At 45.2% G+C, this 14,631-nt stretch overlaps 1 protein-coding gene across 6 annotated transcripts in view; it reads right to left on the bottom strand.

Moving 5' to 3' along the window:
- PAMR1 (peptidase domain containing associated with muscle regeneration 1) overlaps positions 1–14,631 on the bottom strand; it is a 161,292-nt gene that overhangs the window by 67,468 nt on the left and 79,193 nt on the right. For 2 of the 6 annotated variants that reach the window (XM_053561151.1, XM_053561153.1), the window contains exon 1: positions 14,008–14,389. The exons of the other annotated variants lie outside the window; for them this stretch is intronic. In XM_053561151.1, coding sequence (XP_053417126.1) covers positions 14,008–14,080 — 73 coding nt within the window. In that variant the 5' untranslated portion in view covers positions 14,081–14,389. Of the gene's footprint in view, positions 1–14,007; positions 14,390–14,631 lie in introns of those variants that run through there. 6 annotated transcript variants of the gene reach the window in all.

Raw genomic sequence — 14,631 nt, 5'->3', positions numbered from 1 at the left:
GGATTGCAGGCGTGAGCCAACACACCCAGCCCACCATTAGTATTAACTTTATAAGTAACATCCACTTTGGTCTAAGGAAACCACCTCAGGGAACCCTGGCAGAAGGGATTTTGCAGATGTGAACAATTTGAGATGGGAGACATGTTCTAAGTTTTCCAAGGTAACAAGGAACCAAGATAGCCACAAGGACCCTTGTAAGAGGGAGGCAGGAGAGTGAGAGGCAGAAAAGAAGATGTGAAGAAATAGAGGGTAGGGTGACGTGCTTTTTTTTTTTTTTTTTGTGGAGACAGAGTCTCACTTTATCACTCTCAGTAGAGTGCTATGGCATCACAGCTCACAGCAACCTCCAGCTCTTGGGCTTAGGTGATTCTCTTGCCTCAGCCTCCCAAGTGGCTGGGACTACAAGCACCCGCCACAACGCCCGGCTATTTTTTTTTGCAGTTTAGCTGGGGCTGGGTTTGAACACGCCACCCTTGGTATATGGGGCCAGTGCCCTACCCACTGAGCCACAGGCACCACCCAGTGTGATGGGCTTTGATGGAGGATGGAACCATTACCCAAAGAATGTAGGCAGCCTCTAGAAGCTGGAAAAGGCAGGGAAACGGATTCTCCTTTGGAGCTCCTAGAAGGAATGCAGCCCTATGACCCCTTCTAAGATTCATTTCAGATTTTCTATCTCCAGAACTGTAAGGTTATAAATGTGTGCTGTTTTAAGTTACTAAGGTTGTGATACTTTGTTACAGCATCAGTAGGGGACTAGCACGCTTGGTCTTCTTACAAGGAAGGTTAACAGGCAGCAACTCATTTAACCACTCTGCTCCTCATTTTCCCCACTGTACACAGTGCCAAGAGTGTGGGTAAACTGATGTATTCTTCCATTCTACATGTATTTATTGAGTGGCAACTATGTCCCAAGCAAGAGGCTTAGGGTAGGAATACAATAGAGAGAAAAACAGACATCATCCCTGGGCTCAGCCAGCTCACAGTTTAGTAGTAGAGACATTGTTCAAATGGCCCCACAAATGCATAATCCCAAACTGTGATGGAGAAAATTTAGGGTGCTGTGAGAATGAAAGAGTGGTCCTAAAGGGGCACCAAATCTACAGATCTCACAGGGTTAGGGAGGTCTAAATAAAATCACAGAAAGAAATAGACCTATTTGTAAAAACAAGACCACTTCCCAGGAATGTAGAGGTAATTGATGGAAACAATGGTTTTGAGGTTTCATGACTTGACCCCTTGCCCTTTGGTCTGACAAGTCCACCACCCCTCTATCTTCCCCACCTTAAGTAGAGACAGGAAATTGCCCCAAAATATCTGTGAAAAAAACAGACACAGGAAATATATTACAAGAAATATTTCAAGTTGACCAGCTAAAGAGTTTTACAAATGCAATAAGCAGACAAGAGCTAGATTTTTTTTCTCCCTTTATTATAACTACATTTGTGGAAAGGCCCCCTTGGCCACTTGGCTTCAGATGTACAAATTTCAGGGAATTTCAATATGGTGCTAAGGCCAGTTCCAGAAACTAGGATTTAGAGCAACACTGCAGCAATAGAAGTTATTGAATTTTTTTTATATTTATGCTAAAGCACTTTAGCATTTTTTCTTTTAGCTAAAGTGCTTTCAAATTCTTAACACAATTTAGTCTTCAAAATGATCAAGTGAGGTTGCTGATATTAATACATTTTAAGTTAAAACATCATTTAGCCCAACCCCTTCAGTTTACCAGTGAAGGAATACACTAGAAGGGCAGAGTGATCTTATTAAAGCAAAGAGAAATACCAAACAATCTGTTTTAGAAAATTAATTCTGGGGAACTAAGAGAGGGGTACAGAATTCCAGGGCTGGTGGTGGGGAGGTGAACAAGCCTGTTAGCTATGGGGAAACAGGCTAGGACGACCTCCAGTTTTACCAATGACTAAAGCTGAGCAAACTTTTCTTTGGCTTCCATGTTTTAAAACAAAGCCTTGTAAACACCTAAAAAGAGTAAATAAGTACATTTTGTCATTTAGCAGATGAGAAAACAGAGAGGGTAAGTACATTGCTCCAGATCACACAGCTTTCAGGTCAAAGAAGAAAGATCAAAACCTAGCTTTTTCTGGGGTTAAAGCCTTGTTATTTCTAACACAATGTATTAAGTCTGAAGAATTAATGCCTCTGACTTTCAATTTAAGACAACTACACTGATGAAGCAGAAATACCCGAGAATCTGACTGTATGAATTTGAATCCCAGCTCTACCAGTTACTCTGTGGCCCTGGGTGAGCCCTTACATTTCTTTGTGCCTTAGTTTTCTCACATGTGAAATGTGGATAATAATAGTACTCCTTCACAGTTGCAAGAGGAAAACAGAAGCCAGTGAAAGGGAAGTGGCTCGCAGAGTGCTCAGTCCTTAGCACTGGGTAGCGCTTGGTGTTATTACTATCCTGAGATTGAGATCAGCAGTCATGCCGTGGGTCGTCAATAATCTGTCCAAAACAGGTTCTGCTTCCCACAGTGACACCAAAAGGAAGTGTAGGGACAATATTGTTGTGCCCTGAAACCATTGCAAAGGACTGACAAATAACCCACTTCAGACAATAACAGCAAACGCCTTTGCAGTACTTTCTGCATGCCAAACACAGTGCTAGGTTGTTCATCTGTATAAACTTATTTAATGCTCATAACAATCCTATAACCAAGGGCCAGTTAGTACCCTCATCTGATAGAAACTAAGGTACACAGAGATTAAATAACACAAGTGTTAAGGAGTAGAAACAAGAGTCAAATTCACACAGGTTGTTTCCAGTCAGAGTGCCTGACCCCCATGCTGGTCCAGCTCTAGGGTGTATCCTTCATAATTCTGAATGGCAACAACCACCATAAACACAGATGGAGAGCTTGCTCTGAGCTAGGCCCAGCGCTGGGGGCTCTCCAAGCATTTCCATGTGTTATTTCACATAGTCACACTGCAGTTTTGTACGTATGTATGTACATACGTATGCGTGTATTTTTGAGACAGAATCTCATTCTGTTGCCTTGGGGAGAATGCCATGGTGTCATAGCTCACAGCAACCTCCAACTGTTGGGCTCAAGTGATCCTCCTGCCCCAGCCTCCCGAGTAGCTGGGAGTACAGGCCTGTGCCACTACGCCTGTCTAGTTTTCTTTTTTATTTTTAGCAGAGACAGGGTCTCACTCTTGCTCAGGTCTCTAACTCCTGGCATCAAGCAATCCACCCACCTCAGCCTCCCAGAGTGCTAGGATTTACAGGTGTGAGCCACCACACCCAGCCATTATCTTGCATTTTACACCTGAAAAAAAATGGTGGCACAGAAAGGTTAAGGACCTAGATGAAGCCCACACACCAAGTGGCAGATCTGGGCTCAGTCCCTACACATCAAATGCTCATGTCTTCATACACAACATTCCCCAGACTTCCTTTACCAAAATTATGTTGAACTATGAACTATGTTGTTTTGTTGTTAAAAAGTGATATTCCTGGACCAATCCAGACTTTTTCCCTCAGAACATCTAGGGATTAGATCCGAGTCTCTGCCTGTCCAGGAAGTATACTCCATTGAGAATCACAGCCCGATTATTCTGCTGTCACTGTTTCTAGGAGAATTCAGTCTCCCTCTAGTTTACGTAAACCTGTACTTTATATAGGTCCTTCCTCCCCACTTGCCTAAAAATCAAGGAAATTAACCCCAACTTCTTAGTGGCCTCAGAAAGGACTCTGACCTTCTGGACTATACTCTGGGCCCACAGTCATGGACTGTGACCCTCACTGATGCTGCTGGCCAGCCAGAGACAAGACAAAACAAGACACCTTGCCATAGCCTTTCCCCAAGGCCTCATGGGAATGCTGGTGCAGGGACGGAACTGCTGGTGTCACTGCAGTTGAAGAAGGCAATGGGCATAAAAGGGCTTTAGAAGAAAAACTGCATATTTTTCAGACATTGCCATTATGCTCTGCAGAATAAAAAAAAGACACAGATGGCTAAGGGAGTAAAAGAAGTGAGTTATAATGTCTCCCACTAAGGCCCACACTTAAATGGCCTTTTAAAACAGTCTGTTCAGGGTTTATATCATGGAATTCTGGGCTCTTCCCACTTGCTTTTAGATTTCCTTATCTCTTTTCTCTAATACCTCCTCTTTGGGCACCATGTGATAGGACATACCTCATTCCCTGCTGCTTCTCTTTAGAAATAGAAATTCCATAGTCCAAGGGAATGAAACCCAAAGTCTAGCATCTTGCAGGAGCCTCTGGGTGCTCAACAACTGTGGTGCAAGGAAATCCTTAAAGGACAGCTGCTTCTGGGTTACTTTGAATGTTGGAATTTGAGCTGGATAGATGTTATTTTTATTAGCATTGGTTACTGAAAAAATAATTGGAAAATGAATATAAAAATATTTGGCAATAGAACTCAGCAAATAATATGTTTAACAAACGAAGCATTAGATTGCTACATTAAAGACAATAAAACTTAAGCTATACCCAGAAATTCCAATGTGGATTTCCGTGGAGACCCAGGAATTCTACAGACTATAGAATTCTTGCTGAGTTAGAGTGCACCAGGGCTACACCTGGGATCTTGGGCTTCCACTGTCTACCTTTTTGCCAGAAGCTTCCAGAATTATTGTTACTGTCCTCTCATCCAGGTTCACTGATGCCATGTAGAAGCCAGATTTTCTTTCTACCCAAGGCAGCTGACCAATAACAGATGTGAAGTGTGGCAGGATGTTGAGCCACTGTGATGCATTTGTAATGGAATATCCCATGGGTCCCTAAGCCCTACACTGGCAACAGCTTTAGATGGACTAGTTTTTTTGTTTGTTTTTGCAGTTTTGGGCCAGGGCTGGGTTTGAACCCGCCACCTCCAGCATATGGGGCCAGTGCCCTACTCCTTTGAGCCACAGGCGCTCCCCTGGACTAGTTCTTGTTATAGCCATCTCCCCTAGCTCTGCAAGCTAGAACAAGATGAAGGGGAAAGCTTCTTTTTGCCTGAGTACTCCTGGTTGGCTCCACCTTTGAATCACACAGGTGAATTTTAAGCCGGGGCTCAGTGTTTGGGATGCAACATCATTAGCCCAGAATCACCAACTTTACAATACTATACTATCCCCTACATCCCTCCAAGAACCTGACACCACTATTTCAAACACAGAGATAGATGGTATTCTTCCTAAGGCTGGAAGGTGGATGTGTGATAAATCCAGGAGGAGAAAGCAAGTGTCAACAAATGCATGGGAACCCTTTAGGAATTTTTTTTCCCCCAGACAGAATCACAGATAAACGGAATGGAAATTTGGACTAATGAAGACTCAGAGGACCATGTAAGTTCCATCCTACTATAGATGAAATACCAGTATTGTTTCTTCCTAATTTCCTGCAAAACTTGTGCCAGTGGGAATAAATGGTGAAAGAAGGGGAGGAGTAGAAGACAACCTTAATTTCCTGAGTATTCCCATTTTACCTGGTACTATGTTAAGCATTTTAAATGGATTATCTCACTTAATACCAGCAATAAACCTATCAGCACAATTATCCTCAGACTAAAGACTGGAAGGTGATGAGGGCCCATTAGAGAGGTTAAGTAACTTGCCAAACAAAACAAGCCACAAATAACAGAGCCAGATTCAAACCTGGCCAGTGTTTTTAACCTTAATACTCTATGCCCTGTCCATATACACATTCATACACATGCACACAGATATATCCACATCTGTACTTTTATTCTCCTATGTGTGTGCACATATAAACATGAATATATCCATGCTAAAATAAATTCCACACTTATTTGGTGGGAGCTGAATCTTTGCTGAGAAGATCATGTCTTCCCCAAATCCACCTAGGCAAGATATCCTTTAAAGCAGGGGTTCTCATCCTGTGGGTCGCAACCCACAGGAACTGTATTCAAGGGCTGAAGCATTAGGAAGGTTGAGAACCCTGCTATAAGGAATAGCTGGTTTTATTCCTCACCCATTGTCATTGCAGTCATCCCATCTGAAAAAAGTCTGGGCAGAGAGAGAAGACACGCAATGTAGGGCCAAGAAGAAACCATGTTACATGACAACAATATTTAATAGAGGCAGGGATAAAGTAGGTCTCAGAAATAATCAACAAAGGACAGATGAAAAGCTCATACTCATGTGCTGTCTCTACAGGATACAATCCTAGTATAAACAGCAAGACCATTCTCAGGTTGTGCACACCAGGGTCACAGTGACTGGCTACATCAGAACTACCAAACACAAAAGTAAATAATAAGGGATTGAGATGGGAAGGGTAGAAAAAGAGGAGGGGGATAACTGATGATTAATGAACCTTGGACTTGATGCCCCCAGGGATTAAGATGCTCGAATATTCTCCTTCTTTTTGAAAGGAAGACAGCATGACACCCAGGACATAACTAGCTGGGAAGTCAAGTCTCAGCTCATATCACTTTCCAGAATTGTCACATCCCACAAGTGCTGGTGAATCAGATTTATGTCTCCAGTTTGCCCGACAATCCCAGATCAATCATGTTACTTCAGACAATTTAAACACAGGAAATGAGTTTTCTCCATACCCCATGCAGATCAGTGCTGGTGAGGACTTTTCTCACAGCAACGTAAATTATGGTTCAGCATGGCATTTCTCAAAACGAGTTTCATGGGATGCTAATCCTAGGAGATACTCAGCAAAAATAAACAGAATCCAGGATGTTATGATGAAGTGAGTCTGGGGTGGTGTGTAGATTCCCTCTGCAAAGTCTACAATCCATTTCCATCTCAGCAAGTGTTAAGTCATGAGGACATCATACTTCCCGCGATACCTCAGCAAACACCTGAAGAGAAAAGCCCTTGTTTCATAGACTTTCAAAATGGTAGTGGTGAGATATTCTTCCACGTTTATTTCTTACAAGCAAGAGACCAGAATTTTCCGAACTATATTTTACAAAGCACTTATTCCACTGGATAGTACAAGGGTCTGGTCAAACAACTTTGCAAAAATGCTAATTACATCTCTCTTTATTGCAGGACTTGGTATTGACAGGTGTTTGATATGGATTGCCAAGTAAATACATGAACATGGACACAGGAGGCATGTGTGATTCCCAAGGTAAAGGCTACTTGTGACCAAGACTGCTGTTACAGTCCTTTAGCCTCTCTTGCTATGACTTTTCAGACTCTCTGCCATCCAGAATGAAGAATCCCCTGGGCCCATTACTGACATTTTTTTTCTTTTTTGAGACAGAGTCCTGCTTTGTTGCCCTAGGCTGGAGCGCAGTGATAGCTCACTACAACCCAGAACTCTTGGGTTTAATGATCTTCCTATTTCTCCTCCTGTTACTCCTCCCCAGTATCTGGAACTACAGGTGCCAACCACCATTTTTTGTAGAGATGAAGGTCTTGTTACGTTGCCCAGGCTGGTCTTGCATTCTTGGCCTTCCACCCTGGGCTCTCAAAGTACTGGGAGCCATGGCACCCAGCCTACTCAATACTTTTGTTTATTATAGTTCATATCTCATTTCTGTAAGGGCTTGAGATATTTACCCATTTTGTTATACCAGTGGTCTGGCCAGAGGAGCAGGCTTGCCTGGAAGGGAGGGTGAACACCATTTGGAAGAAAGCAGTCAGCCCCCCCAGGGAAGCAGAAAGCCAGACCAGGAAGCCCAACAAAGATTCTTTACCATTAGCCAAGTCCTCCCTTCTTTTCTCATCCAGGTAAGCCAAGGGTATGTTGGAAAATTCAGGAATAAATGACACCACTGGAAGCTAAACTCAAACAACTTGTCTGAGGGCATTTCAGGTGTTCACCACCACCTCTGTTTACTCCATGGTGAAGGGGGCTGACTGATCACCTCCAGAGAAATCCTACGAACTAATGGAAGTGGCATGGCTTTGAAAAACACTGACACTTTAGTTTCTCAGAGTCCTCAAACATTCCATTTGATTTGAAGCAAACTGGGCCAACATCCCCTCTCCATCCAGTGGTTTTCCACTAAGCTGGCTGGAAATATTTTTTAACCCTCCATAAATGCAGCTTTTTTTATAATTAAATCATAGCTGTGTACATTTATGCGATCATGGGGTACCATACACTGGTTTTATAGACCATTTGACACATTTTCATCACACTGGTTAACATAGCCTTCCTGGCATTTTCTTAGTTATTGTGTTAAGACATTTATATTCTACATTTACTAAGTTTCACATGTACCCTTGTAAGATGCACCACAGGTGTAATCCCACCAATCATCCTCCCTCCGCCCATCCTTCCCCCCTATTCTTAGGTTACAACTGGGTTATAGCTTTCATGTGAAAGCCATAAATTAGTTTCATAGTAGGGCTGAGTACATTGGATACTTTTTCTTCCATTCTTGAGATACTTTACTAAGAAGAACATAAATGCAGCTTTTGAGAACAATCGCTGTGTCTCCCCATGAGCTAATGTTAGCTAAAAATGCTACTCTCTCCATTCTGGCAGCAGCAGTCCTGATTTTCCAATCACTAACCCAACTGACCAGACTAGTACTTACACAGATACTTGCTGCCAAACCACTAACTCAACCCTCTGAGACAGTCAGAACCTTAGAGAGGGCAGAGACACAGACAGATGCAGAAATAAAGGCATTTCTGCAACTCCAAAGGCAGAAGGGTGACAAAAATAGTTGTCTTCATTTGCTACTTAGCCAAGGGAGGCACTTCTCTTAAATACCAGACATTAAGATCCAAGACTTTGGTGTCTGATAGACAGTAGACCCTCATTCAAGCTTGAGATGAATTGGTTAAAACCCATCCTAGGATTAGAGGAAGGGGAGCAAGTGAGTCTTCATCCTCTGCACTATCCATCAACTATGTTCTGCCAACAAAGAAAGGAGAAAAATCCTCCCCTTCTTCATTCCTGGCCTGCTTCTCCTAACACATGGCTTAAGAGTTTACCCATTGATGATCTTGACAGAACAAACCCATAAAAGAGCAGGAAAGCACAGTGTCAGGGCCAGACATGAAATATTACAGGGTCTCCTCCTTGATTCTGTTCCTCTGCAAACAGGCATGATTTGGATTATAAAAGTTGACCATGGGACAAAGAGTCTCATTTCCCAAGTCTGATTGGAGTGAGGTTCTTGACACAGTAGACAACTATCCCAAAAGTCAGTTGGATTTTTGGTCTGCTTAGCCCCGTTTCCTCTAGGACATGGCTCCTCTTGGGGTCCAGGTGGGGGCCACAGGTCTCTTGATGCCTCTGCCCTTTTCCCTGCTCCCACCCCACCTCCAGAGGTGAGCACATGGCCCACCTGAGGCCAGTCTGAGCACTTGGAATGTTCACAGGATAATCACACTTCTTCCCTAACAGTGTGGTCTTGTATCATTCACCGGCAATGCAGCCAGGTCTGCCAGGTCAGTGGAACCTGCTGCCTACTATGGCAGTGCTGTGCACGCCTCCCAGAGCCAGACTGTCTGGGTTCAAAACACAGACATCTGGCTCGGTGACCTGGGCAACTACTGAAGCTCCTTGTCTAAGCTCCTTGGTGGGAGAACTGGGGCTGACTGTAACAACACGTGCCTACTAAGGTTTGCTGCGAGGACTGACTAAATACATGTAAGGCATGTAGGAGAGTGCCTATGTCAACTCAATAAATTATTTGGGTAGCCAAATTTGACAGCAGGTCCCTTAGGCATGCCCCTTCAAAGGTGTTTCTACTGCTGATGTTTCTGTCCACAAGGGTAGAGATTCAATAGGTGACCCTTGCTTACTACACTCTCAACCCACATAGGCTCTGAGTCTTGTTTCATAGATAAACTGCATTGATTCGGAGAGTGGAACATCTCCAGCCAACTCCAATTCTCCGCCTTCCTTTTGTGGTTTTGTTTATAGGTACAAGGTCTGGTTTATCCTCCTCCCCCCCCTTTTTTTTTTAACTTCTTTCTCTCCATTATAAACCAAAAGCTTTGGCCCAGATCCTATGATGACAAACAGAATTCCTTTAAACATAGACCAGGCTTGGGATCTGATAGAATGTCTGCCACCGATCTGGTAGCTCTCAATGTTCCAGCTGGCCTCTGTGTCCTCTGCCTTGGAATTCAGGAACCAGAAAATGTAAACACTGTATTTCCCTCCCCTTGAAAAGAAAATAAGAGTGTAGGGCAGCTGTGCCCTCGTGACTTTCAGACATCTATAGAGTGAAGGTGACAGTTCCTTCTCCATTTGGGGGGAGCAGGAGGTAACCTTCCCTCATTTATGATTGGAATGGCACTTTTTCTAAATTGCACACACTCCAAATCAATTGCAGCTTCTAGAGCTGGCCTCAGAGGAGATGGGTTGAGAAGTTTTCTCTTGCATCAAGATTAGCCACCCTCACTGGAGCAGATGGAAATAATTTTCTGACTTACAGCCAGTCATCAGGTCCCCCAGACATCATTACCTCAGCCGTTTCTGTCTAGCCAGTGTCACCCAGGTGTAGATAAGATTAAGTCAAACCCCATAGTTCATGCCAGGGGCATTCCAAAGCTCTTTCCAAGACTTCTAGATACTTCTAAGGATTTAGATGCTTTAAGTCATCTCTGCTTTTGGGTCACCAAAGGTGCTTTGTCCACAGTTTACTGACCCAGAAAGAACATCCAGCCTCATCCTCAGTTTCCACCAAAAGCTCATTGGTGGAAGAGTTGGAGGTCACAGAGAAAAATAAACTCACATTCCATGAAACACACAAGTTAAAATATATTAGATGCTTGTAAATCCAAGCTTGTAATATCAGATGCTTTTAAAATTCCTGTTACCAATTAATCCTTAGTGATTTTACTCACTTGATTTCTCCCCATTCAGCTTGCAGTCCTCCAACTTCTTTCTCTCATTCCCCACCCCCTTGTTCCATCTAGAAGTGGAAGAAAAACCTGCCAGTCCCTATGCTAATGTTATGTCTGGCTTATTTTACCTAGTGTAAGATTTTCAGGGTTCATCTATGTCGAAGCGTGCATAGAATTTGCTTCATTTTTAAGGCTGAATAATGTTCCATTGTATGTATAGACCATATTCTGTTTATCTGTCAATGGATATTTGTACTGTTTCTACTTTTTGGCTATTGGAAATAGTGCTGCTATGAAAAGTAGGGTACAAATAGCTGCTCAAGTCCCTGCTTTCAATTCTTTTGTGTATATACCCAGAAGTGGAATTGCTAGATCAAATGGCAAGTCTATGTTTAATTTTTTAGGGAACCATGCCTGGATGTCCTTAGAACCTCCGTGAACCTCATCTATACAACAGCTGACCTTTGATTTTTAACTTTTATGAGTTTGAACCATCTTACCCGCCACTTTGTTAAAAAATAAAGTGGAAAGAACATTGATGCTACGAGAAAACTATGAAAAATCTAATTCACTGAACCCTGCTACTCTGAGAAGAACCAGGGTCCTCTGGGACTGGGTTAAGGGCACCACACTCCGCAGGTTTGGTTCCAAAAGGTAGAGAGGGGGCAGCAGTCGTCTTCATGCAACCAGCATCCACCTTATTAGGGTAGTCTGAGAATTAATGCACTTAGAGTATTTGGCTCAAAAACTGGGCACATCCTACATGCTCAAGACACGTTAGCTAGATGTTTGATTTCAATGTCCTCTGAAATTGAGAAACTCAAACTAAAATTATCTCTAAGATGACTCTCAGTTCCCCAAACTCCATGATCCCATCATTAAATTATTTTCCTGTTGGGGAAGCCAGGAGCTCTCAAAGTAGGTATTATGGGAACATCCTCTTCATGATCCCCTCCAAAGCCCACCCCTGCCAAGCAGGTCCAATTTTCAAAGCTCTCCATCGCCTTGGAATTTGCTAACACATCCCAGTGCACACTAACATCTAATTTTTCTTGCCACTCTTTCTCCCTTGATTTCTTTCCACAATTCCTTTCTCAGCCAGTCTGCATTTTGAATTATCTTCTGCTGTTGTATTTATGTTCATTCCCCCACAAGCTAATGTCTATTGGAAGCAACACTTGCAAAGTTCTCCAGATTAAGGTTTCATTCCCAAGAGTCCCATATTTTAAATGAGGTTTTCCGATCCAGGCAGAATTGCCCTTGGCAAAGCTACTGCTGCTTGGTCAAGTCAGCGGAGTTGGGTTTCTCCCCTCGCATTCTGTTTATGTTGGGTTATCACTTGGCCTCATGTTTGGATTCTCATCCTCCCAAGGCGATCACATGCCAGTGAGCAACAACACTCTCCCTACCACCCCAGTGGATGTTTATATTTCAGCAAGTACTCTTTTTAGAAAACTAATTAGAGGAAATCATGCTTCCAAGCTTTTCTCAACAGGGCCAGATTCAGAATTCCAGAAGGGAGTGGACTCCTTTACTACTTGAAGAAATATTTTCCTTCTGCACTCAGATTCCTCCGTCTTCCTTCTAAGTGTGAATAAAACATTCAGCAACTGAAATATCCTCACTAGACACGTGAAGCTGCTCTCTGGTTCAGGCAGCAGCGTGGCTGCCAAGAAACCATGCACCACCCTCCCCAAAGCAAAAGGTAAAAAAGGTTCTCAGGTCAGAAATAAATGGGTTTTTCAGATCCTAGGCTAGAAAAAAGAAAAAGGGGCAGCTGAGCTTTGATTTTTTAACTTTTATGAGTTTGAACCATCTTACCTGCCACTTTGTTAAAAAATAAAGCGGAGATAACGTTGATGCTACAAGAAAACTATGAAAAATCTAATTCACTGAACCCTGCTACTCTGAGAAGAACCAGGGTCCTCTGGAACGGGGTTAAGGGCACCACACTCCGCAGGTTTGGTTCCAAAAGGTAGAGAGGGGGCAGCAAAAGTTTTCATGCAACGCTGCAGCTTAGCCCTGGGACAATGTTCAGGCTTCTGGATGGTCAGACCCTCAGGAAGGGCTCCTTCTTCCTTCATCACTGTCTTCAGCCTGCTCCAGATGCCAATCCAGGCAAAATTCAGATGAAACACTCTGGCCAACTTGATACTAAATGACTAAGGAAGATTTTACCTGGATAGGCAGGCTCTGGGCAGATGGAAAGTATTGACCAAAATGGGGCAGAGGGGGGTTGATGTATCTCAGCTTTTTGTTTACCTTCAAGGAAGAGGCCTTCTGGCTTGTGTCCCCCTTCCACACGGTAGGTTACTGCATTTGGCATCTTCACCACCCCACTCTCCTGCTTCACTCTCAGGCACTTGCCAGCTGTTTGCAGCAGCACAGCACCACCTCTCAGGCAGAGCCCAGGTGACACACAGCCAGAGCAGCAGGGAAGCGCAGAGGCTCCCACCCACAGCTGCCCTACTCTTTCTATCTGCCCTCCCTCCTGCCTGTCCCCAAGAGATCACAGAACAAGCTTGCCATTCCCCGTGTCTGCCAGGGCTGGGCCGGGAGGCTCCCAGGAGCTCTGTATGGGGTCCCACCCTCATTGGCCCCCTGCAGACCTTTTGATCTGGGATTGTGACTCAGAAGGTGACCTGTGAAAGGGGAAGAAGCCAGCGCTCTTCCAGACACTCGCTGTGCAGCACCCCACAAACAACAGGCCACTTCATCTTTCCCATCCTTATGGAGAAGGAAGAGTGTGTGTGTGTGTGTGTGTGTGTGTGTGTGTGTGTGCGCGCGCGCGCGCTGGGGGAGTACTGCTCCTACGCTGGGGCTCTCTTCAGAAGGGTTGTGTCTGAGACTCCCCGGGAAGGACACCCCGAGAGCCCGGCTCTCCGTCCCTGGCGCTCCCTCTCTTCTTCCTGTGCTGCTCACCTCTCCGTGAGCTGGTCCCAGAGGAAACTTGGCTCTGGGAAGTCAAAACGGTAATACAGACAGAAGAGACTCCCCAAGGAAATCTGGTACGTTTAAAAAGATAAAAAGAACAAATAAAACTGGAGCTGGTCCCCCCTCCTCCTGCGACAGTTGCGTCTCACAGTTAGGGGTAACAAAACCGTGTCCCATCCCCAGGTAGGACCCGGGAGCTCCAGCACCACCAGCCCAGCGCCCCTCCCCACGCCTCCCTGCCACCTCCTCTGGAAACTTCCCCAGTCCTGCTCCCTCCGGGGTGGCTACTCACGGTACCTCTCGGCAGGCACGAGATGAGAAGCAGCTGCAGGAACGTGAGCCCCAGCTGCGCCCACCAGCCCGGCTCCATCCTCCCCGCGGCGGTGCCCGAGCGTCTGCGGGGCAGGGAGAGGAGGGACCGCGGGAGACCGGCGGGCAGGCGGCTCTTACAGGGACCTCCCCAAGCCCCAGCGGAGCGGGAGCTCAGGTTTCAGCTCGCCGGGCTCTCCGGTCCCCGTCCGAGGGGAGCCACCTTCAGCCGGAGCAACGTCAGCCCAAACCTCCGGGCTCTCTTAACCCTTGCGCGGCCCGGGGAGGTGTGGCTGGAAAGGGAAGCCCCGGCTCGGGGTCGGTCCAGGTCGGGCGGAGGGGGCTCCCCACGTTGGGTGCTGGGGCGGGGAAGGGGTCGCACCCCAGATGGGAGCAAAAGTGCGCGAGACGGTGGGTGCTCAGGTGAGGACCGGAGCTGATGTGCCCTCTCTGGGCGGCGCCGCACCTGAGCTTAATCAAAAAGCACGGCCGGATTTTTTGTTGTTGTTTCTGGCCGTGCTTTTTAATTAAGCTCAGGTGCGCCGCCGCCCACAGAGGACACAACAGCTCTGGTCCTCACCTGAACACCCACTGTCCCGCGCACTTCTGTAC

Source organism: Nycticebus coucang, chromosome 14 (assembly GCF_027406575.1).
Source record: "Nycticebus coucang isolate mNycCou1 chromosome 14, mNycCou1.pri, whole genome shotgun sequence".
Lineage (NCBI taxonomy): Eukaryota > Metazoa > Chordata > Mammalia > Primates > Lorisidae > Nycticebus > Nycticebus coucang.
Note: the sequence above shows the minus strand (reverse complement) of the source record. Positions and strands in the feature narration are given on the sequence as shown.